The sequence below is a fragment of the Coturnix japonica genome, chromosome 1, assembly GCF_054131305.1.
Source record: "Coturnix japonica strain WE chromosome 1, WE-NBRP24, whole genome shotgun sequence".
Taxonomy (NCBI): domain Eukaryota; kingdom Metazoa; phylum Chordata; class Aves; order Galliformes; family Phasianidae; genus Coturnix; species Coturnix japonica.
Genome location: NC_140663.1, coordinates 162,675,043 through 162,697,515, shown reverse-complemented (window position 1 = coordinate 162,697,515; position 22,473 = coordinate 162,675,043). Strand labels below are relative to the sequence as shown.

The window sequence follows — 22,473 nt, the reverse complement described above, 5'->3', positions numbered from 1 at the left end:
CAGAGCAGTGTGTGTTCTTAATTTTCTTGTTATTCCCGTGGTAAACTAAGATTTTAAAATTAAAATCAGCTTCTTAATTGGAAAGCATTGTCTGTGTTATGGAGCTGCAGTATACTCAAGTTTGCTCTTTCTTTCCAGTGAATTGTATGAAAACTACATTGTCACATTAGGGCACATTGAAGTTTTGCCTAATATATGTTGTGCTAGTAAGACTTACTGGCTCCCTTTCAGTGTCGGATAATGCGTAAATACCTCCTCAGTTACTGCAATTTTGCTTCAATTCCAGAGAGTCTAAGTATGCATGAGTAGACTGGAGCATTTCAAAAATGAAAAGAACTCAGACAGGGGAATGCTGTTCAAAGGATTCCAGCTTTATGCTACAAGCCTGCTTTGTGGGCCATTTGAAGTATGGTGGTTTGGATTTTCTGTGAATGTAAACCTTAATGCTTTCTGAAAAATGGACACAAGAAGGCAGTCTGGAAATGTAGGAGGTCAAATACACTGGGCTAGTGTTCATCCATGTCTCTTGCATAATGGCATCAGTATGCAAAGCAGATAACCAGATATTCCTACTCTACAAAACTCTGAATCGAGACCTCTCTGAAGTATGTTAAACAGGCTTTCCTTAGTTTCTAGACAATCTCACTTTGATGTCAGTGACAGCCAGAGTTCTTTGCAATAACATCCAATTTCTCAGTGCTGTACCCAGGAAAGTTCAGCTATGAAACCAGTTAAATACTCAGTTACCTTAGATGGTGGGAGAGGTTCCTAGAGATGCAGGAGTAATCTCATGCTTGGTATAGAATTCCAGTGGTTTTGGTTTCTTTCCAGTGAAGATTTTAATTATGTTTATATGAATGAATAATCATTCATCTGTAAATTCTGAGGGTTCTAAGGAAGCACATATCTTTCTCTTAAGAAAATTGATAATTAAATATATGGGGAAAAAATGTTGTGTCAAAATTCTTCGTGCTTATTTCCTAGTGAAAGCTTGATCCTTCCTGGATGCATTTCTGTACTGTCTGGTGGGGAAAAGCTACCAGTAAATATACGATTATATTGTTCAAGTTATTTAAGAACTGATAGTTTAGTAGCGCATTAATTATGCTTAAAATGTTGGGTTTTTTCATTCTGACTTCACTGAGTACTAAGTGAATGATAGAGATCTTAGTGGAATCCAGTAGTGCAAGACAGAGTCTCAACACCAGTGTTGTTTTTTGTTGTTGGTGTTACATCTGGGTTTCCATCCCTTGGTTTTGGTGTTTTGTTGTTCTGGGGGGGTGGGAGGTTATTCTTATGTCTGCCAACCGGCTTTGGGAATGACTGGCTCTTTTTGTCTTAAGGAACTCTGCCATTCGTGCATGTGTAAACTATATTTCGAGCTCTAAAATTATCAAGGGTTAATATTTCACTGCATAGATTTCTAGTAGGAGCACTGGTTTCAGTTAACAAAACCAGATATAACTCAATTCCTGCTCACAATTTTCAACTAACACCTGGTTTGTCAGTTGCACACAGAAAAGACCATAAGGGTGAATGGCACTATAATATACTTGTTTTTCAAAGTCTAAGCACTGACTTTGTATCTGCATGGAAATTTATCAAAATTTGCTATTCTGGCACCGTTTTGCCAGAAGAAGTATATCCACATGGAGCTTATACCAAAAGAAATGTTCTGGAGTACTTTCTTCACTCGGTCTCAAATATGGGCAAGTCGTTAAATACTTCCAGACAAGAATCTGGGAACATCTGTGGGCTTCATTCACTGTAGAAGTTTTTCTCCCTGTCTCTCACAGTGTTGGATTTTTGCTGTAACCTTCGTGTCTTTTTTTTTTTTTTAAACAGCATTAATATTTCTTTTTCATGTTTCAGTGTAAAAAAAAAAAAAAAAAAAAAAAAAAAGGCAGGTATTAGTGTAGAAGTTCACTCAACCTCCTTGGCTCCCATGTGTACATACATTACCATTTATTTCCTTTAAGTGAGCGTAATGACTGAAAAAGTGGGACTGATTGGGTGTGGTGTGAAGTGATGATCGGTGCAAACACCACGGGGGACTTGCTGTGTTTGCCTTCAGGCACCTACATCTGGACTCATCAACCTACCTTTCTTTTGCAGTCTTAACAGAGAAATTTTGGGGGTGGAAGTGACTGGACCTATTTTAAGTATCTGCTTTTTACTCAGTTGGAACTGTACGGGGATTAGTCTTACGCTTCAGCTTTAGTACTTCTGCAACACTGTGGGAGTAAAGTCCAAGAATGTAAACACCACCACGGCTCTATCATGTAGGGACCACGTCCCTCTGATAGACAAAAGCTGAACTTCTGCTGCTGTGCTCTTGTCAGTCCTTCACTGCCTGGACAGTCTGAACATTCTTCCCAAAGCACGAATGGGACGCTTAGCCCAGAGCTGAGAGAGCATATTCCAGACTTGAAGGTTTCCCAAAATAAATACAAAGTACAAGGATTCTGGTCCCAGGCTGGATAGTTCCAACACCGTTCCAGGTTTAACGCTAGGCATGATGCTTTCCTGTCTGACTCCTGTGAATTTTGATTTAAAGGTTCTTCCTTTTTCTGTTGGCGAGAAGCTTGGAAGTTCTTTCACATCTGGGTCATTCCAACTTTGCCAGACTCCGTGTTACTTTTCTGGTGAAAAATGAGTGAAGAAGCTATAGTAATTGTCCTGAACACGTGGTCAAGTAGCGTGCACACGTTTTAAGCAGAACCTGAATTCTGTAGGATACAGAGGTGACTTTTATTGGCAGCTGAGTGCTTGAAATGCTGACTATTTGTATCTGGCCATAAAACAGTCCCTATCTGAGATGTGCCATCTTGTAACTGACAGTATATGTGTATGAGAACGTTGGTGTTTAGCCAGGAGAAGCCATTTCTGCCATGTGATGCAGAGGTATTGCTTTGATAAACTGTCAGGGTTTTCAAATAGCTCTAAAAAAAACACAGCTGGAAGATGTTCATGGTACCTTCTTCTGAGCAAGAGCCGAGATTTTAAGCATAGTTTTTGAAGTATTTGCCTTCGCCTTTATCTTTCATTTAACACTCAACAGCAAATTAAGTTTTGCTGTAAATTGCAGTGCCATGCCAAGTAGTCAAAGTTTAAGACCTATGGGGTGAATAGTTCTTTTCATACATTTCCCTACTTCCCCCCTCCCTTGAAACGTTACAATAATAATACGCCTGTGGGATTTGCAGGATGTTAATGGGCAGAGGCTACTTTGAACTCATGCAAGGAGGGCTATGTTGCCTGTTTTTTCAGCTGTACTTCACAGAGGTTCATCTGGACTATTTTTATGCACGTTCCTTGTATAAATTTTATCTGAAGAAAAACAATTTATTGAGATAGTCTGTTTGAATTTCACAAGACTGTAGTTTTACATAAACATTGGCCTTAACACTGATTTTGGGATAATTCTGTGCTCTGAGAACATAGAGGTTATTAGTTACAGTAGGATAAACATAATTTAATGTTCTTCTCCTGTTCTAGTAATAAGCTAGGTTGAGTTTGTAATAATTATTTATAATTATTTCTGGCATACATTAGTAAATGGAGTTCTGTTCTGTTCTTTTTAAACCTATTTCACTGTTCTGCAGCGCATTAAATCTGGCAGAGATGGCAGTGCACGTAACCGCAGGGAAGGAAGTGCTGGTGGAGGTAAGTACTTAATGCCTCTGCTTAAATATCAGGCTTGTCAGGATTTCAAAGAAAATAGTTTTTCTTAAAATGTTTATAGAACCTCCTTGCATTTATAAATGCACACAAATGAGCATTGAGTAATAATCAAGTAGTGTTTGTGGCATGTTCAAGAGTCTATGTTGTGCTACCAACCCTGTAATTGGAAGACCCCAGTGTTCCCTTCTTACTCTTTCTTCCTCTTTTCCCAGTGTGGCAGAGATGAAGTGCTAGAGGCTTCCTTAAAGAAAAGCTCATTCTCTTGACTGTTAAGTCTCTCCTGTAGATTCACAATGCTGAGTTTCTTAAACATAAAGCTGTAGAAAGGTAAATCTGGAAGCTTGTCTGTGTAGTCTTTTCCCTACTGGGCAGCCTACATATTACAGAGCTAATGATTCTTCCCTCCCATTAATAAATGTATGAGACATTATACTGTTAAACCTGACCGTTCCCCTCTGCTGTTCGAAGGAAACTACCAGACTTATGGCTACTTTGGCCAGCTGGATTAAAGTCCATCTTGACCCAAATAGGAAGTTACGCCTTAGTATTCTGCTTTCATTTTTATTTTATATCATTCAGTGTCATAAAAGATCTCACCTAGAAATTCTTAATTGTATTCTCTTCCTTTTTCAGTGAAACACTTCATGCATTTTTTCTTAACTGGTAACTAGCTGGTAATTTTATTTCTCCACTGACATAGCATGAGTTTTACTACATTGATCCAGTTCTATACGGTCATGAACATTACTAGCATCGTATTGGAAGGAATATTTTAGAATGCTTTGGCATTTAGGAAGACTGCTCTACTGAGTTCTCTAAGGGTTAACAATTAGTACTGGATTCTTGTGAGTTCTCATTCCTTTTTTTTTAGCTCAGCAGTTTCACCAGAGAAGCTTTTAAATCACTTCTTGTTATGTAGGAAAAATATAATTCACCTTGAATTTAATTCTACCTGTTCTGGGCCTTAGGCCAAATAATTCTTGGGGTGAAGTTCCTGGTAACAGGAAGGGATGGAAATGTCTGGGCTCTTTTTTGTAGCATAAGCACTCTAATGAGACAGTCAGCTAGAGGTGCGAGTAAGACAGCAGCATGAGAGAGCTTTGGGACACATTTTTATCACAGAGCAGAGGTTCACTTCAGCTTACAATGAACAGAATGAAGAGTAGGTAAGGGTCACTACTGTGCAAAACACTGCATCAGGCATCCAGGCAATTGGCACAAAGGGTCTGTTTTCTTACAGCAATCTTTTTTCTACCTCTCTTAGAAAAAACATAAAAAGAAAAGAATCAGCATCAGAGAGAATATAAGTGACGAGTAAGTCAATCCTTTCTTTAAAGACAGAAATACCTTTAAAATGTTATTGTGAAGAAAAAAAAAATGTTGAGCACATCAGGAACTTTGACTGCAGACTCTACTAATTCCAAGGGGTTACCTCCCCTCCCCAGTCAGAGTAACTGGAGAAGAGCAGCTGTAAACATAAAAGAGGACGAGGAGATAATCAAGATCACAACTAACCTAGAATTGTCCTATCGATAATTCTTAGTGTGATGCTCAAGGTACAGTGTCAAATTCATGAAGGAATGGAAAAAAACATATTGGGAACAAGCCTGTGTAAGGGCATGTTTGGGAAGCCTCTTGTATGAAGTTGTTGCCAAAGATCCAGCCTGTCTGAAAATGACTCAGAAAACAAGCAGAGGTACAAAGGAGGTCCTGTATTCAGCCTGGAGTAAACTTTTTGTTGAGATTCCGAGATTCCTAATTAAAAGTTGTGGTGAGTGTGTGTGTATATATGTATATTATGTATATAATATCTATCTTGTATGATGTAAATTGTGTATCTTTATACAGATATCTGCTTATATCTTAATGGAGTCAAAGGCATTACATCTTTTTGACCTGGGGAACATTATCAGTGAAGAAGTGGTGGCAACAAATGTTAAGGACTACACTGTAGCTTGTGTAGTCTTGAAGAAGACAGAGGGAAAGCCAAAGACTGAAACATCATTTTAGCCAGTGTTAGGCATTATTCAACTGGGTTATGAATCTGTATTTTACAGCATTAGAAGCATCTGCATACAGCTTGCTTGGAGACACATATGAAGTATAAACAAGAATTACTTTATTTCAAGATCATAATATGCATTTGAAATGCTACTGTCTTCATTACAAGAAAAGAAACATTTGTATACATTTTGAGTTTCATCTCTTCCAGTGTTGTTGCCAAGACCAAAAGGGATAATTTTCCTTCATTGTATGGGAGATTTGTCATCATTACTGAATGCAGTGAGGCATGGAATTATGCTTAGTTTATTACTTCCTAGCTAAATGAAAGTACTTCCTAGCTAAATGAAGTGTGTATGCATTCCCAAAAGTTTAGATATGCTGCTTGATTTCTTTCTTTCCTCTTCCCAGCCCTTTGCCTGGCATTCCCAGGAGAAGTTTTTTCTCCGAGTATTTATCTCCCGTACTTGTAGCAGGAGTATTAACAGTTCGGACTTCCTTGTTTTAGGAAATACTATTTAAAATTGCTCAGCGAAGGAAGCTAAGAAGAAAGATAAGTAAGCAAGGTGTGTGCTTAGAACCTTGCTTTGTCAATATGAATTAAAACAGGAGAAGCATGAGGTGCACCAAACTGTACTTTGAAGAGTACGAATAGAGTGTGCATGGATAGTGCATGGAATGGAAGAAAAGTGAACAAGAAAACTAACATCTACATGAGTGTCACTGTTAAAGTCTACTCTTGTGTTGTGAGAGGAATAAGCATTACATCCAAACTGCTTACCCACAACTGAACACATTTGCTCTATAAATGCAAAGTTTCTTCTCTACATGAATACCAGATTAATGATTTGGGGTCTTTGTGATTCACGTTAGAAGGAGATTGCATTAGTACATATCCTTAACATTTTTGTTAATTTAAAAAAAAAAAAAAAAAAAAAAAAAAAGGCAAAAAAGCCTGCAGGATTTTTAACAGCATGTCTGAGTTTCAGCAGTTGTCAAAAATTTCCTCATTAATAATCTTGTTCCCTTGCTTTCTTTGAGTTTTGCAGAGAGGTGCTACTAACATCCAGCACTTGGAAGTCTGGGCATTATGGTTTTTACTGCTATAAGGGGTTTCTACAGTTGAAGACCATAAGGCCTTTCATAGATAAGTGAAAGTGTGACCTTAAGGAATACGTTACCGTAGCAGTGTTTACTTGGTCTCTGCATTTGCCCTGCTCTCTGAATGGGGAGTGTTGTACCAGATGAGAGGGCAGTTGTACATGAGGAGTCATGATGTCTCGGATAGGAGCCCAAAGAAGCAGTACAGGGCTCAGTAGATGAAAGGCAAAGCGTTTTGTACTCTCCCTGGCACCTAAGCCTGTCCAGATGCATCAGGGGAGAAAAAAACAAGCCACAACAAGAACTGAGATGTCTCTTATTTCATATTAGAGGAGAAATGAGTTTGTCCATCCCAAGCATACATTCTGTATTCAGACACCCTTTAGCACCTCATAGGAACCTCTTCATACTAATATGCATAATATTAGTATATTATGGATATTAGGGCACTAAGCATCCCAAATAACCTTCACTGTGGTTGAGGCAAAAGATAATTCCTGTTACTCTGCAGCAAGTACTGCATGATTGCTGTTATTTTTTTTTTGTGTGCCTGTTTGTGCCTCATTAATTTCAAGTGGCTTTGGGATGGCTCTGTTGGCTGTGTCATGTGCGTTCAAAAAAAGTTCTTTTTGTAATCATGTGGGAAATACCTGATAATGTGGCCATCTTAACCTGCTTGCTGCATATGGACGTCTTATATTTATGAAGAAACTGGATGCAGTGTGACCACGCTTTATGTTTACCGCGATGGTTGTAGCTCCAGCACGTGACTTTAACTTGTAAGCAACTGACAGTCAGCATTGGAAGTAGAAATAGTCTCATAGTCTGGTGCGGGTTGGAAGGGACCTTAGAGATCATCGAGTCCAACCCCCGGGATTCGAGTCTCCTGTGTAGCAGAGCGGCACTTCTACCACTTGCGCCACAGGGGGGATTCGAACCCGGGGCCTCCGGTGTTGCAAGGCGGCATTCCTACCACTGCGCCACCGGGGCACACAGCTCCTTACCCAGCCGAGAGTGTACCCATCCAAGCCACAGGCTGCCAGCTTCTGCATGGGAATACTGTGGGAGACAGTGTCAAAGGCTTTGCTGAAGTCTAGATAGACCACATCAACAGCCTTTCCCTCATCCAGCAGATGGGTCACTAGATCATAAAAGGAGATCAGGTTGGTCAAACAGGACCTGCCCTTCATGAACCCATGTTGGCTAGGCCTGATCCCCCGGCCATTCTGCACATGCTGCATGATATGGAACAGATAATCTGTTCCATAACCTTCCCCATCACCGAGGTCAGGCTGACAGGCCTGTAGTTCCCCAGATCCTCCTTACAAACTTTCTTGTAAATGGGAGTCACATTGGCAAGCCTCCAGTCTGTGAGACCTCACCAGTCAACAAGGAGCGCTGATAGATGATGGAAAGCGGCTCGGCTATCACCTCCACAAGTTCCCTCAGCATCCTCCTTTAAGCATCCTCCTCCTATCGCTCCTTTAAGTAGGATTATTCCAAGCTGGGGTTACTTTTGCAGCATGTTGTTTTATTCATGGGGTTACTTTTGCAGCATGTTGTTTTATTCATTCTTCTGCCATGTAAAACTGGCCATTAAACAAATGTCTTATATTTATAAAGGGAACTGGATGCAGTGTGACCACGCTTTATGTTTACCGCAATGGTTTTAGCTCCAGCACGTGACTTTAACTTGTAAGCAACTGACACGTCAGCACGGGAAGTAGAAATAGTCTGATGTGTTTACTGCAAAGTTAAAAACCAAAAACAAAAAGCATCATACGGTGTCTGGTGTGTTTTGATAATGGCTGTTACAAATGAGTGATGACTCCATTGTGAAGGGATGGTTTCATCCAAATCTTGTATAAAAGAAAGTAGTGAAGTTATGTTGTTCTTGTATCGTGATTTCACAGCACGTGACAACACGTTCCTTTCATTTTCACTATTTTTATTTATATGTATACATATTTTTGCCTTCCAGATGCTGGTGGTAGCAAAGGGGAAAGGCTGAGTGCCAAACTAAAAGCTTTGCCTGGAACAAGTGAGCCCTATGAAAGCAGCAGCGGTAAAGAAATAGGCAAGTGGGCATCTTACACTTTGTGAATTCCCAGACCCTCAAAGAGATGGGAAGTAGAGGAATTGTGTTATTGGAAGAGCAAGTGCAGTAATTACACATTTAGTTCAGAGCTCACTTTAAAGGATCTGCACATATTAAGGAATGAGGCCCAACTAAACATTTATTTATGTTCCTGTGTGTCTGCTGCAAGGTTTGGTCAGGAAAAAATATCTTGAGAATCCAAATGTGGTATCTTCTTCTCCTTCAGTGATCTTTCTAGTCTGCATTGCAAAGAAGAAACCTTTCCAGATGTGTCATGTTAGAAAGCAGTCTCATGTTTGATTAGAGGTGTTTAAAACCAAGGCTAAAAGGACTTGCAGATAACTGTTTTAAATGTACTTGTTTAAATCCCAGATGCTTCCTACATAGACCCGCTTGGCCCACAAGCAGAAAGACCTAAAACTGCAGCAAGGAAAAGAACAGACGAAGATGACTTTGCTGACGAAGAACTGGGAGAGGATTTGCTTCCAGAATAATGCGTGGTCCACCCCAAATCTTTTCTCCTTCTAAAATTTTTAGCAATGAAAATGCCTCTTTGAGATGGTTTTGTACCAGGTTCTAATGAAATAATTGTTGAAACACTTTGTGCTTGTGGTACCATATATTAAACACTTTTGAATTGGAGTTACAGTGTGTTTTACGATTGGTTATTTTACTTCATTAGAACTGCAAAAAGCAAACTAAATAAATCAATAAGACGCTGGCAGTTGAGGGGCGGGCCTTCCATGAGCTCCCAGCGTCCACCTGCCATGGTGATGTGGAGGCAGAGTCAGAGAGGGTAGAACGGTGGAACCCCCCCTGCAGGTATATAAAGGGCAGTGCCAGGGAGCCGGCAGTGCCAGTGAGCCGGCAGCCCAGAGCAGAGCGGACAGCGGCAGAGCGAGCAGCAGCAGAGCAGGAGCTGAAGTGAGAAGGGAGGGGAAACGCAGGGGCTGCAGTGAGAAGGGGTGGGGAGGAGCAGGGGCCGAGGGGAGAAGAGATAGGGAGAAGCAGGAGCCCAGGTGAGAAGGGATGGGGAGAAGCAGGGGCTGAAGTGAGAAGAGATAGGGAGAGGGAGGAGTGGATGGGCACGGTGTGGAAACACAACTGTGAGTGTAGTCCAGGCGCTTCTGCTCCCATTCGCATCACCCGTGAGCGCGGGTGGTGGAGGAGGGTTTGTTGTCTTCTAGGCCAGGGACACGGACACGGCTGGAACACGGCATGCTCCTGGTGTCAGCCCTGCAGCTGTCAGTGCGTGAGGAGAGCGCTGCACCTCCGGCCCTCGCTGCTCTGTGACAGTCTCCGGGTCTGCCTCCCAATAAAGCCTGATTCGTGAATCTGTTGCTTGGTGCCTCTCCTTTGTGCGGTCCCTCTTATGACATTGAAGCGTCTTTACACGTGTGTGCCTGTGTGTGGTGTGTGCGCTTGTAGACACGGACAAAGCGTCCCCATGATACACGCAGAGACCAAACCTCTGCTTATTTGACACCCTTCCCCATATCCAAGAATCTCTGCACTGACAGCACAATGAGCTCTGAGGTCACAGAACCGCAGCGCCCTATGACAGCCCGTGAGCCAACCGCCATGTGCTCATCCAGCGCCGTGATGCGGGAGGCCATGAGGCCGGGGCACCCCGTGCTGCTCGTACAGCCCGCAGCGTGGGCTCAGCCGTTGCCAGGGGCACAAGGGGACGGTTTTCAGCCGAGGCGTCAGGGCGGGGAGCACGTCAGCGCCTCGGCTGTTTTCTCTGACAAACATCAGTTCTCCTTCAGAAGCACTGGCCAACTGTGTGCTTCGGTATTGAACACTAGATGAATCAGACTGCCAACATTCTATTTAACGTCTATTGTGTGATGCTCAAACAGTGTCTGATGCATTAATCTCATCACTGTAATCGAAGGTGATGGCATTTTTTAAAATACAAACATCAATGTATTGGCTTTAAAGGCTTGTATTGTTGTACACAGGGGTATCTTCCTAAGCTGGACATACAAAAACATAACAGTTTAAAATGTTCTTTGCTAGAGGTATCACTCCTTTAAATAGGATCATTCCAAGCTGGGGTTACTTTTGCAGCACGTTGATGTATTCATTCTTCTGCCATGTAAATCCAACCAAGAAGGCCAATGGCATCCTGGCTTGTATCAGGAATGGGGTGGTGAGCAGGACTATGGAAGTCATCCTGCCCCTGTACTCGGCATTGGTGAGGCCTCACCTTGAGTACTGTGTTCAGTTTTGGGCACCTCAGCACAGAAAGGACATGGAGGTACTGGAGCAGGTCCAGAGAAGGGCAATGAGGCTTGTGAAGGGCTTTGAGAATCAGCCCTACGAGGAGAGGCCGAGGAAGCTGGGGCTGTTTAGTCTGTGGAAGAGGAGGCTGAGGGGAGACCTTATCGCCCTCTTCCAGTATCTGAAAGGTGCTTACAGTGAGAGTGGGGCAGGTCTCTTCTCACTGGTGACAAGTGACAAGATGAGGGGAAATGGCCTCAAGTCGCGCCAGGGCAAGTTTAGGTTGGATATCAGGAAGAACTTCTTTACAGAAATGGTAGGCCAGTTCTCCTTCGTGCTTGATCCGCACCGATTCAAGCGCGCCTCACAATCAAGCTGTGTTTCACCAACCCATCGGTCGGTTCTCTGGTTCACGCGCTCCTTATTTCCTTCAGCTCGGGGCCGGGCTCTCTCCCCGCCGGAGCACTCGCCTCCTCCGTGAGCGCCCGCGATCCTCCTGGCACGCGAGCCCAGGAGAGATGCTGCGAGGCGCGGGGCGCTTTTCCAGCCGCTGCTCCGCCGGGATCCAGCCAGCGGTTCGCTCCCCTCGCCTTCCTCGAGCGGCCCGATCGCCGCCGCCATGCAGCGAGGCAGGGTGAGGAGGGGCGGCGGGCGGGGGGGCTTTAGGACGGGAGCGGGTCTGTAGCGGGGCGCGGGGGGCGTGTGGCGGCGGACCCCTGACGGCTGCCCCGTTGCAGGTGCTGACGGCGCTGCTGTGCGCCGCGCTGCTCCCGCTCCGCTCGGACGCCGCCAAAGCGCCCAAACGCCCGGCCCGGCCCCGGAGCTGCGGAGAGCGGCCCGAGGAGCTGCTGGAGCAGCTGTACGGGCGGCTGGCGGCCGGCATGCTCGGCGCCTTCCACCACACCCTGCAGCCCGAGCCGCCCGGCCGCCAGCACAACGCCAGCTGCCCCGCCGGGACACGGCCGGGCGGCGACAAGAGGTTCCGGCTGCCCGTCAACCTGCGCAGCGCCTCGCCCTGGGCCTACAGGTGACCGACGGGCGGCGGGGGAGCGCCGGGTGGGGCCGGGAGGCGGCGGGGCCGAGGGCTGCGCTGAGGGACGGGGCGGCCGGGGGGATGTTCGGGCAGGTGTGAGCCGCTCCTGGCGGGAGGAGCCGCTGGGGAGAAGCCGGTGGGAGCCGGAGCCGTGAGGTGGGGCCGTAAGTCCGGCACACTGCAGCACGGCTACTCGGAGCCATCGCCGGGAACGTCCGTCCTGTGGCGCGGCCGTCGCCCGCTTCTCCTTCACGATTCTCTCCTGCCGAGAGAAAAGCGGTCGGTCTGCCCCAACAGCCTTTTGTAAACGAAGTTCTTTTAGAAATAGCAATTTGTGTGATACGTTTCTGTAAGCGGACTGAGAGCTTTTGGACCGGACTGTGAGGGACACCTACTGCAAGCTCAGGTATTTGTGCGTAGCTTGTGCCAAATAGCTCTGCTGTCAGACAAGGAGTCACTTCAGAAAGCAGGGGGTTCCATCCTCAGCCCCTCTGGGCGGGTATTTCTTTTCAGTTGGAGCTCTGTGCGTGCTTAGTGCTTAACAGAGGATGCTGTCCTGTAACAGAGCCCATTTCTCCTTCATTGCTGGTACTGTGAGACATTGCACGATGTGTGTGGAAAGTGTACGGTACAGAACTGCCCATTATGAAGAGTGATGTGCTTTGATGACAACCTGCTGTTTCACAGGCTGTGCAGCCAGATCCAAGAAGTGTCAGGAGGACCAGCCCTGCTGCACAGTGTTCAGAGGACAGCTGCTCACCTGGTTAACTCCCTCAGCAGTCTCCCAAATACCTTTAGAGCTGTTGTGTATCTCCAAAAAGGACGTGTGGCCCTCATTAAACGCGTTGTGACACAGTGCACCTTGTCAGTGGGGAAGCAATTCCTCTGACACAGTCTTGGCAATGTCTTATCCATGGCAAGGGTAATGTGAAAATTTGCATGCAGCTCTTCCTTGTGTGAGAGAACTTTACCAGCCTACATATGTTTCATTCCTTCAGTCTTTCCCCACAAGTTGCTCCCCTTTGCTCATCTTCCAGTCATGGGTGTTTCCCGATGTTGTTCCTTGGAACTGCCAGGGTTGTTTGGTGTCTGGCCAGAAGTGCGCTCACCCAGAGCTGCCTGAGAAGAGCAAAGTGATCCCCTCTGTTTAGATCTTGGACTAAGGGACATGATGTAGTGGGGAATTATAGTGGTGGGAGATGGGCTTTTGACCTGGATGATCTTGGAGGTCTTTTCCAGCCTTGGTGTTCTGTGTTCCGATGCTTCCTCTATGCCTCCACGGGACACACCCACCTCAAACATGAATTTCACTGTTTAAGACTTGCTTCAGGATTCCTGCCCATTTCTAGCTGCTAGTGAAGAGATAGATACAGCACTGTCAATTTATGCTTGATGCAGAAATCTTTTTCCTTTTTAACCCGCATTTTAATGTCCGAGAAGTACTGTGCTATTACTCCATCTTCACTGGGGTTGTAGCAGTTCCCATTGTGACCATCTGCAGATTTCATTAACGTGCTGCTTATACTCCCTATTCCAGGTCATTAATAATGAGGATATCAAGCCTGGCTGCACTTACCTTCCCCGCACGTCTCCCCAGACACCTGTTCCCAGCTGTTGAATGCTGCTTCTTGTAATTCTTCTGCTCACATGCCAGTTCAGATCAAGAATTTCTTCGTATCAGCATTTTTGAGAGAATCAAATATGTTACTTAGAGATCAGCATGTAACCGGTCATCTTGTTCCATATATAAATCTGAGTTTATCACTGTTCAGTGTGAAAGACTTAGCTCTGACTGGGTAAAAGTACTGATCTTTGTGTGGATTCTCTTTTCATCTTTGTTCCATGCTTACAGCTTGCTTTCTATTACTTGATCCTTAATCTGGTTACACAACTAACAAGACTTATGTCATATTTGGCATGCTACAACCTGGACATACAGGAGTTGCATGTGGACTGCACCATGAACCATCTGGTCCAACATCCTGCTGTTGGCAGCGGCTGATTTTTCAGCAAAAGTTGGGGTAAAATACGAGTTTGTTTGCCTGATACTGAAACTCCAGCCTAATGGCCACAGGAGTTTGGTGCATAGCTGGGAGCATGAAGCTTGGAGTCAGAGAACTGCACATATTAGAAGGGACCTCCAGAGACCATCGAGTCCAATACAGCCCTGCTAAAGCAGCTTCCTTACAGTAGGTTGCACAGGTAGGCATCCAGATGGGTCTTGAATAGAAGGAGGCTGCACATCTCTGTGTAACCTGTTCCAGTTCCCCATCACCCTCAACCATTAAGAAGTTCTTCTGCATGTTAGTACAGAACTTGCTATGTACAAGTTTTAGGCCATGATTCCTTGTCCTGTCTCTGCATATCACTGAGAAGAGCCTGGCCACATCCATGTGCCTTCCCTATAGATATTTGTAGCATTCAAGTCTAGGACTGAAAGGCAGACTTGTAAAAACTGTGTAGCCAAGAAATCCTGCCTATTTCTGAATTTCCAAGTTTCATGTCTTCTGTGTCTCTCTTGGAGTCTTCCCCTTTTTTTACTAAAGAGTCACTTCCTGAATTGAGAGACAAGATTAGAACTGCAGATTCTCCAAAGCAAAGCTCACCTTTGTTTATTTTTCATTCAGCACTTTGTGACTGCCAGCAAAATAAAAAAGATCTTCTACATAGAGGTGATGATTTCCACGGGAGGTTGTTTTCTGAAACGCAGTAGGGTGAAAGAATCGGCAAAATTCCTTACCATCTTTTTAGGATTCTGTCTTACATTTCCTTTCTGAAGTGAGTTCCTTGAGGTTTGGTTGTTATTGTCTATGTTTATCTGATGATGAAGTCCAGTACCACCTCGTCCCTCTCTCAGATGTTGCCTACCTTGCTTTTTCTGCTTTTCAAGAAAGTCTCCATTTAAAACTTGAACATGAGGAGTTCCATACTAACATGCAGAAGAACTTCTTTACAGGGAGGGTGACAGAGCACTGGGACAGGCTACCCAGAGAGGTTGTGGAGTCTCCTTCTATGGTAGGTATTCATGAACTCCCGGAATCCTTAGAGTTGGAAGGGACCTCTTAATGTCATCCAGTCCAGCTCCCCTGCAATGAACAGGGACAGGCACAGCTCAGTCAGGTTGCCCAGGGTCTGATCCAGCCTTACCTTGAAACTGTCCAGGGATGGGGCACCCAGCACATCTCTGAGCAATGTGTTCCAGTGCCTCACCACCCTCACTGTAAAAGACATTTTCTTTATATCCAGCCTAAATCTCCCCTCTTTTAACTTCAAGCCATTTCCCCTTGTTCTGTCACCCTGCTGAAGAGTCTGTCCCTTCTTTCCTCTAGCTCCCCATTAGATACTGAAAGGCCACTCTTGGGTCACCTCGCAGCCTTCTCTTCCTCAGGTTGAACAGCCCCAGATCTCTCAGCCTGTCCTTGTAGGAGCTGTTCCATTCCTTGGGTTATTTTTGTGGCCCTCCTCTGGACACACTCCAACAGGCACATGTCTCTCCTGTACTGAAGACTCCACATCTGGACACAGTACTACAGGTGGGGCCTCACCAGAGTAGAGTAGAGGGGCAGGATTCAAGACCCATCTGGACGCCTACCTGTTATAGGGTAGCTGCTTTAGCAGGGGGGTTGGACTCAGTGGTCTCTTGAGGTCCTGTGATTCTGTGTTTCTATGTTTCTGCAATCCTTAGTTTAGTGCTCACTTACATAAAATGTTAATAAATGTAATACAGGCTGGCCTGTTACTGGCTGCAGTGCTTTTGGAAATGTCATACATGAGAGGGTCTTTCCTTTAGATAAAAATTTGTGATTTGCAAGGAACTTATCCAAGACTTTTTCTGGGATTTAGCATTTGTGTGCAGCACAGTGTGCGTGGCCCAAAGATGCAGCCGAGGCCAAGAACACAGAACTGCTGTCTTTTCTGAGTACACACTCATACAACAGCTGGATGGTACTGGGGGTGTGACATTTGGATCATTGTCCCACTGCACTCTGAAAGACTTAGAAGATCAGGAGCTAACAACTGTTTTTTTCCCTTGACAGAACATGTAAATCTCTGTGTCAGGTGTTCATTTGTTATGTTCCCATTGTGCTCAGTGTGTTCTATATGCAGGTAGTAAGCATGGTGCGTGTGGAACTGAATTGCCCAATGCCAGCTGTGGGTTTCTGAAGAGTTAGCTGTGCCTGCCTAATCCAGCACAGCATCTAACCGCTGGATTTGGAAGCTTGAAGACTATGAAGTGCTAATATTATTAACCAATACTACATCTGAAAGTAGCAATACAGGGCAAGAGAGACAAAGTCTTTGCAAGAGTTTTGCTTCTGACAGCAGTGCCTCTCTTGAGTTTCCAGGCTTAGTGCATAAACGGCAGGAAGTTTGTTATTCACTGGGAGCTCTCAAGACACTCATAGGGCTGTAAGTAAAAGCAGCCTAGAACTAGTCGCACTTCATTAGCAGTTCCAGTTCAGCACAAACCCTCTGCTTGTTCCAGCAGATGGAAACGTAGCAGCCCTGCATAGCTCCCTGTTGGTCATTTGCAGATGGGAACCACTGGCCAGAGAGAGATCACTTGGCATACAAGAGCTTGAGCTCAGTGCCAAGGGCAGCCTGCATCTATGTGCTTGGTCTGTGTTTAGTTTGCAGTTCTGGTACAGCACCTGGCCCTAGGATGCAGGGGGGCACTGCTGTGGGAAGCTGCAGATCTTAGATGATCCTTTGCTTTCAGCTGATTCATGGAATTATAGAATCCCTTGGTTTGTAGGGGACCTCAAAGATCATCTAATTCCACCTGCCTAGAGGTTTCCTAACCTCTAAGTCAGCCGTTACATCATATTGCCAGCATCCCATCCAACCTGGTCTTGAACACCTCCAGGGTGCATCCACAGCTACACCCTGTGGGGTATCCACAGCTTCTCTGGGCAAATTCTATTGCGCCTGCCCATTTGGTGCATTTTCTACCACATGTAGGAAAAAGTCAGTGAGAAATTGGAGCACACGTTTTGTCCAGTTGTTGAACACTGTCAAACTTGCTTGTCATGTTCCAAAAGTCTTACAAATGGAACTCATAGTGATTGGAATAATGGAGATACATCAGCCTGCTGCGGCTTAGGCTGTGGTCATTGCATGCACAAATTGATGATCAATGCATAAAGACAAGAGAAGGTCACAAAATGCACTTGCACAATTAGGTTAACTTTATCAAAAGCCAAAGATGTCAGAACCTTTTAGTATAGCCTTTAATTCCATTACTTAGAGCATTCAGCCCCCCAGTTCTGCTCTGGATGCAAAACTGTATCTGCATTTTGGATTCATTTTCAGGTATATAACTGGTTCCTCTCAGTCCTCATCTCATGGAGCAGTGGTACCTACTCTACACTTACGAATATAAGAGATTTTACAACAGAAAGTAGAAAACTACACTACGCCATCCTGCCAGAAAACCTCACTTGTGCCTGTCTTTTGCCACGTGAGAATTCAGAAAGGGGGAGCTTGTTGCAGACCATGATTCCACTGACACTGTTCTCTTGTGATTAGTGTTATTAGTGTTATTAGTGTTATTAGTACATCAAGAAGCATTTTGTGCTTTCCAGTAACATCATAAACCAGGTGCTAGAGATAATACAGCATAGGAAATACCACTGGCTTGACACATGGTGTGTTTAACGTTTTGCCACTGAAATTATTCATGTTAGAGTTTGAAACAGGCATACATCACAGGAGAACCAACCGTATTTCACTGTCTTCCTTTCTGCTGGCTAGCAGACATTTCATTGCACATTGGTGTGAGATCCTGTAACTTGAAGGTATTTCCTGGGGAAAGTAAGCAAGTGTAAACGGGACAGAGCAGCTTTGCAAAACCTATCAGCAGTATCACAGATGTCTGGCTATGCAAGAACTGGCCACATTTCTCTGCAAGGAAATCAAGTTTCTTAAAAAGATAAGAATCCTGAATATGTGGCCACTGCAAAAACAGAAGTGAAAAGGTTTTTTGTTTTTTTTTTTATAAATGATCCTAAAATCAGAAAATCATGTGAGTTGGAAGGGACCCTTAGAAGTCTTCTGGTCCAAACCCCCTGCAATGAACAGGAGTACCTACAGCTCAATTATTGCTCAGAGCCCCACCCAGGGATGGGGCATCCACCACCTCTCTGGGCAACCTGTGCCAGTGCCTTGCCATCCTCACTAAAAAACTCCCAGTCTAAGTTACAGCCCTTCCCAACAATTCCAGTATAAGCAGGAAGAGGGGGTGGAGAACTAAGCAGCAAATACATCGTCACATCGCCACACTATCACACCTTTTCTTGGAGGCGGCTCAGGGGTGACCTTATTGCTCTCTACAATTACCTGAAAGGAGGTTGTGGTGAGATAAGGGTTGGCCTCTTCTCCCACGTAACTAGTTAGAACTAGAGGGAATGGCCTCACATAGTGCCAGGGGAGATTCAGGTTGGACATTAGGAAATACTGCTCCAAGAGAATGGTCAGGCAGTGGCACAGGCTGCCCATGGGGGTGGTGGAGTCACTGTCCCTGGAGGTGTTAAAGAAGCATTTAGATGTTGTACTGAGGGACATGGTTTGGTGGGAAAACTGGTGATAGGTGGATGGTTGGACTGGATGGTCTTGGATGTCTTTTCCAGCCTTCATTATTCTATGATTCTCTGTGGTTAGAGGAAAAGGTAGAGACAACAGAGGTGAATAAGGTGCAGAAATGCTGAGTCCTGTTTAAGAGGAAGGAACCTTTATAACCCTGAACACCTTAGGCGTACGAGGGAGCAAGAACTATTGTGAAAAGAACTGTACAAAATAATTCCTATTAAATTAAGAACTCAAGGCAGATGGTAAGTTTGGCAGTGTCCACATCTTTTCTGATACTCTAATTTCCCACTCGGTCCAAAGTGCCAGACTGACTTACTCTGTTGAAACCCCCGAATCACATTCTGGGAAGCTGGTCACTTCATACTTCAGCAGACTCTGTAGGACTTGGTCAGTTCAATGAGTCGTTTGTGCTCTTTCTTTCAGTTTTTCAACTAAGAATCCAGACAGCAACAACTACTGCTGTTTTTCCTGGCAACAAATCCCCCAGAACATTATATGAATGTTTACAGTCAAATAACTATAATAATGTTTTCCAGATGAATATGGAGAGAGATGCTAATGAATCTTTATTACTTGCTTCCCTGTAGAATTTCGTATGACCCCACAAGATACCCTAAATACATTCCTGAAGCATACTGCCTATGCAAGGGCTGCCTCATGGGGATCTTTGGCGAGGAGAGTTTTCAGTTCCGCAGCACCCCGGTGTACATGCCCACCGTCATCCTGCGCCGCACCTCCTCCTGTGCTGGAGGCCGCTATGTGTACACGGAAGACTACGTCACTATCCCAGTGGGCTGCACTTGTGTGCCTGAGCAAGAGAAGGAGACCGAAAGTGTAAATTCCAGCATAGACAAGCAAGAAATGAAGTTGCTGGTAAACCAGAACAAGCCGTCATCGGAGTGAAGAATATAGGAAGAGTTGTCTGTACGGTGTTGGCTTCACATCATTATTTCACCACCTCAGCAAACTGCGCACAGCAGAGAAACACATCAGGTTACACTGTTTCTCTGCTTACATTTATTTTAGTTATAAGATAGAAAGTTCTGTCCAGTTGATCAGATCGTTAGCGATGACAGTTCATATTAAGAACTTCTGTAGCTCATGTGAGTATTTCTTGCAAATTCCAGTATAGCTTTTTTCCCTTCCCTTAGAGTGGAACATTTTATCCATATTATTCACAGTAAATTTTAGAAGATGATGCAATAGTAAGAAATGCTAGCTATTGCTATAGCAGACCGCTGGTCGTAGATATTATTCAGGAATCTCTTATACTCTACTTTTAAATACTTTCATATAAAGATCACATAGCTATTGTCCAGATGCCAAAACACCGTTTCAAAGTATGGTTTTTCAGGCTGGGAGGGCCTTCCTTTATGCTGCATATCAACCCAAGGCAGCATTCTTTGCTGTTATATCTTTGGCTGTTTATACAGCACAGCATGGGAACCTTCACTGGGCTGGAGTCATTCATGAAACAACATTCTGTGAGTTTGCTATTTTTAAACTCACCAAATTGCCAAGGGTACAAAAGTGTTGAGAGAAAAAAAACCATGCTAGAACGTTATAAAAGTGCAGTGTGGACTCCCTGGTGTGGACTACAGCTAATTGAACAGAAAATATCCATTGGAATAAATAGGGTTTGGATCCCAAGAATTCTGTGTTGGATCTCATTCACTGTAAACTGCTTAAGAGTTTCTTGAGATAAAACTGTTCTGCAAAGTTGAAAGGCCAAAATGTTTTTCATGTCATTGAGATGAATCACAGAAAATCCAAACTGGTTAAATACAACTAATTCATACAAGTAGTTCTGCTCGGTTTAAAGGTGGTTACCTGTTCTCCAGAGAATATAAATACTTGAAGCTGATAGAGCCATTTTTCTTTCCTCTTAATGTGGAAGAACTTCTCATCCCTGGAGAAAAGGGAAATGCTAATCAGAGACAGAAGGTTTCAAATGGAAGCAGCCCTACATAGATAAATACTGCATTAGGTGATACTTCAGCAGTTCCTTAAAGGCTTCACTGTTATATAGTGTTTTTTTTTCTCCAGTCACACTTCAGGAAGGATGAAATTGGACCTTCAGACTCCATAACATATTAAACAAATTATTCATCTCAAAAGACCATAAAAGCAGCCCACAACAACAACAAAACAAACAAAGCTTTTTGAAAAAACTGCCCTCCAGAGAATCAGTGTGACTGACCATATCCTTCTGATACACAGATCCGTGTTTATGACAGATGTGATAACCAGCATCTATGGGTTTATTCGTGTGACACAAAGAGAAATAAAGCTCCCATGCTGTTATATCTGTCCTGCAGCCATAATTTTATGGCATCAGTTTGGGTTTCTTCAAGTAACTGAAGCATGTGCTGGGAATTTGTGGGAATCGCGGGCTGACACCAGGTAAATGGAACACAACGGGTTTTGCCAATCCAGAAGAACAGATGCTTTAGCTTACATAAAGCTTCGGGAATTGGATGACTGAAAGGAAAGTATTAGAGAACTGCAAAGCCTCAGTGGATCAATAGATTATGTGTATTGGCGACCCCCTCTTCATACTGCAACAAGTGCAGAAAGGTCCCTATGGTCACAGGCAGCCTCATGCTATTCCACTTTCCCTTGTTCTAACCTTCCTTCTCTTCTATGACCAACTTTCCAGCTGAGTCAATTTGCTTTCTGATCCAGCTATCCAGTTAGGTGTCTGTTTAAAGTGGTGTTTATGTTTCACTGTGACCAACTGTTTGGTAATAATTTGTTACCGAACAACAGTTTCCCAATGCTTAACATCAAAAACTATGAGCTATGCAAACATTCATTAACCTTCATCACACCCTTCCATATATAGACCCTCTCCACAGTACTCACCGAGTATTAAATGTAGTTTGCATTTGTTTGGATTTTTTTTTTCCTTTTCTTTAAGATTTCATCACAGTGTGGATTTATATCAGTTGGACCTCAGCTGTGGTGTGACATTTTCCAGCTCTTAGCCCTCTGCTTACAGCTGCTGTAGCCTTGCCTTTCGTTTGCACAGGGGGAGGGAAGTCCGTTGGAGTTGCTTCGAGGCTCACGAACTGTTGACAGAAGGCAGACATGAAATGCCTCATTGGACCAACTCCAGGCCCAATAAATGCAAACAATTCCAAGCTGAAACTATCTGGCAGCTGTGGCTGATTCGAGAAAATGTTTGTTGTGCCAGGAAAATCTTCTCCTGCACGGAGGTTGTCCCTGGAATGCATTAGGAGCCACAAAACACGGAACAATATCCTTGGTAAAGGAATTATTTTCTCCTCTGTAGTATCACTTAAGACACATTGGAAAATTGGTATCATACAGGACGGCTGAGAAAATCCTGAGATGCTTGCGCTGGTTTACTGGCCTGTCATTCCAAGAAGGTGTTTGCATAACCAGGCAGTGGCCTGCAGCTGCAAATAAGCACAAGATTGCCAGCAGTAAGAGGAAGGGGATAGAAGGCGATTACATGCTCTCAGAACATATAACTGCCTGTTAATTTCTCTGGGATTAGGGAGCAGCCATAACTATAGGAGGGAGATCAGCAAGTATTGCTGCTGAGTGCTGTGAGCTACCACTTGTTTCTGCAGTGCTTCCTTTCAGGGAAGCTGCAAAATATGAGGAGTGGAGCAGAAGCATCAGCAGGTGCTTCCCACTTGTTCATGGGCCGAGGGGTGAAGGCACGGAGCCTGGCTGGCTGCGTGGTGCTGAGATGAGCACACCAGTGAGAGTT

At 44.3% G+C, this 22,473-nt stretch overlaps 2 protein-coding genes and 1 long non-coding RNA gene across 4 annotated transcripts in view; all 3 read left to right on the top strand.

Annotated features, from left to right (window-relative positions):
- IFT88 (intraflagellar transport 88) overlaps positions 1–9,526 on the top strand; it is a 31,053-nt gene extending 21,527 nt beyond the window's left edge. Inside the window, exons 23-25 of the mRNA XM_015852165.3 lie at positions 3,606–3,666; positions 8,768–8,863; positions 9,257–9,526. Coding sequence (XP_015707651.2) covers positions 3,606–3,666; positions 8,768–8,863; positions 9,257–9,378 — 279 coding nt within the window. The 3' untranslated portion in view covers positions 9,379–9,526. The remainder of the gene's footprint in view (positions 1–3,605; positions 3,667–8,767; positions 8,864–9,256) is intronic.
- A 210-nt stretch (positions 9,527–9,736) lies between these two features.
- On the top strand, positions 9,737–10,218 carry LOC146762825 (uncharacterized). Its single transcript, XR_014942195.1, has 2 exons — positions 9,737–9,808; positions 10,072–10,218. It is a non-coding gene; the product is annotated as an uncharacterized LOC146762825 (long non-coding RNA).
- A 912-nt stretch (positions 10,219–11,130) lies between these two features.
- Positions 11,131–21,035, top strand: IL17D (interleukin 17D). 2 transcript variants are annotated; one of them, XM_015852163.3, is made up of 3 exons: positions 11,131–11,744; positions 11,848–12,137; positions 19,319–21,035. In XM_015852163.3, the coding sequence occupies exons 1-3, from the start codon at positions 11,730–11,732 to the stop codon at positions 19,632–19,634; spliced, it is 621 nt and encodes a 206-aa protein (XP_015707649.2). In that variant the 5' UTR covers positions 11,131–11,729; the 3' UTR covers positions 19,635–21,035. The 2 variants fall into 2 exon arrangements, with proteins under 2 accessions (XP_015707649.2, XP_085392518.1); XM_085536392.1 differs by lacking the exon at positions 11,848–12,137 and having other exon boundaries at positions 11,460–11,744.
- The last annotated feature ends 1,438 nt before the right edge of the window (positions 21,036–22,473 follow it).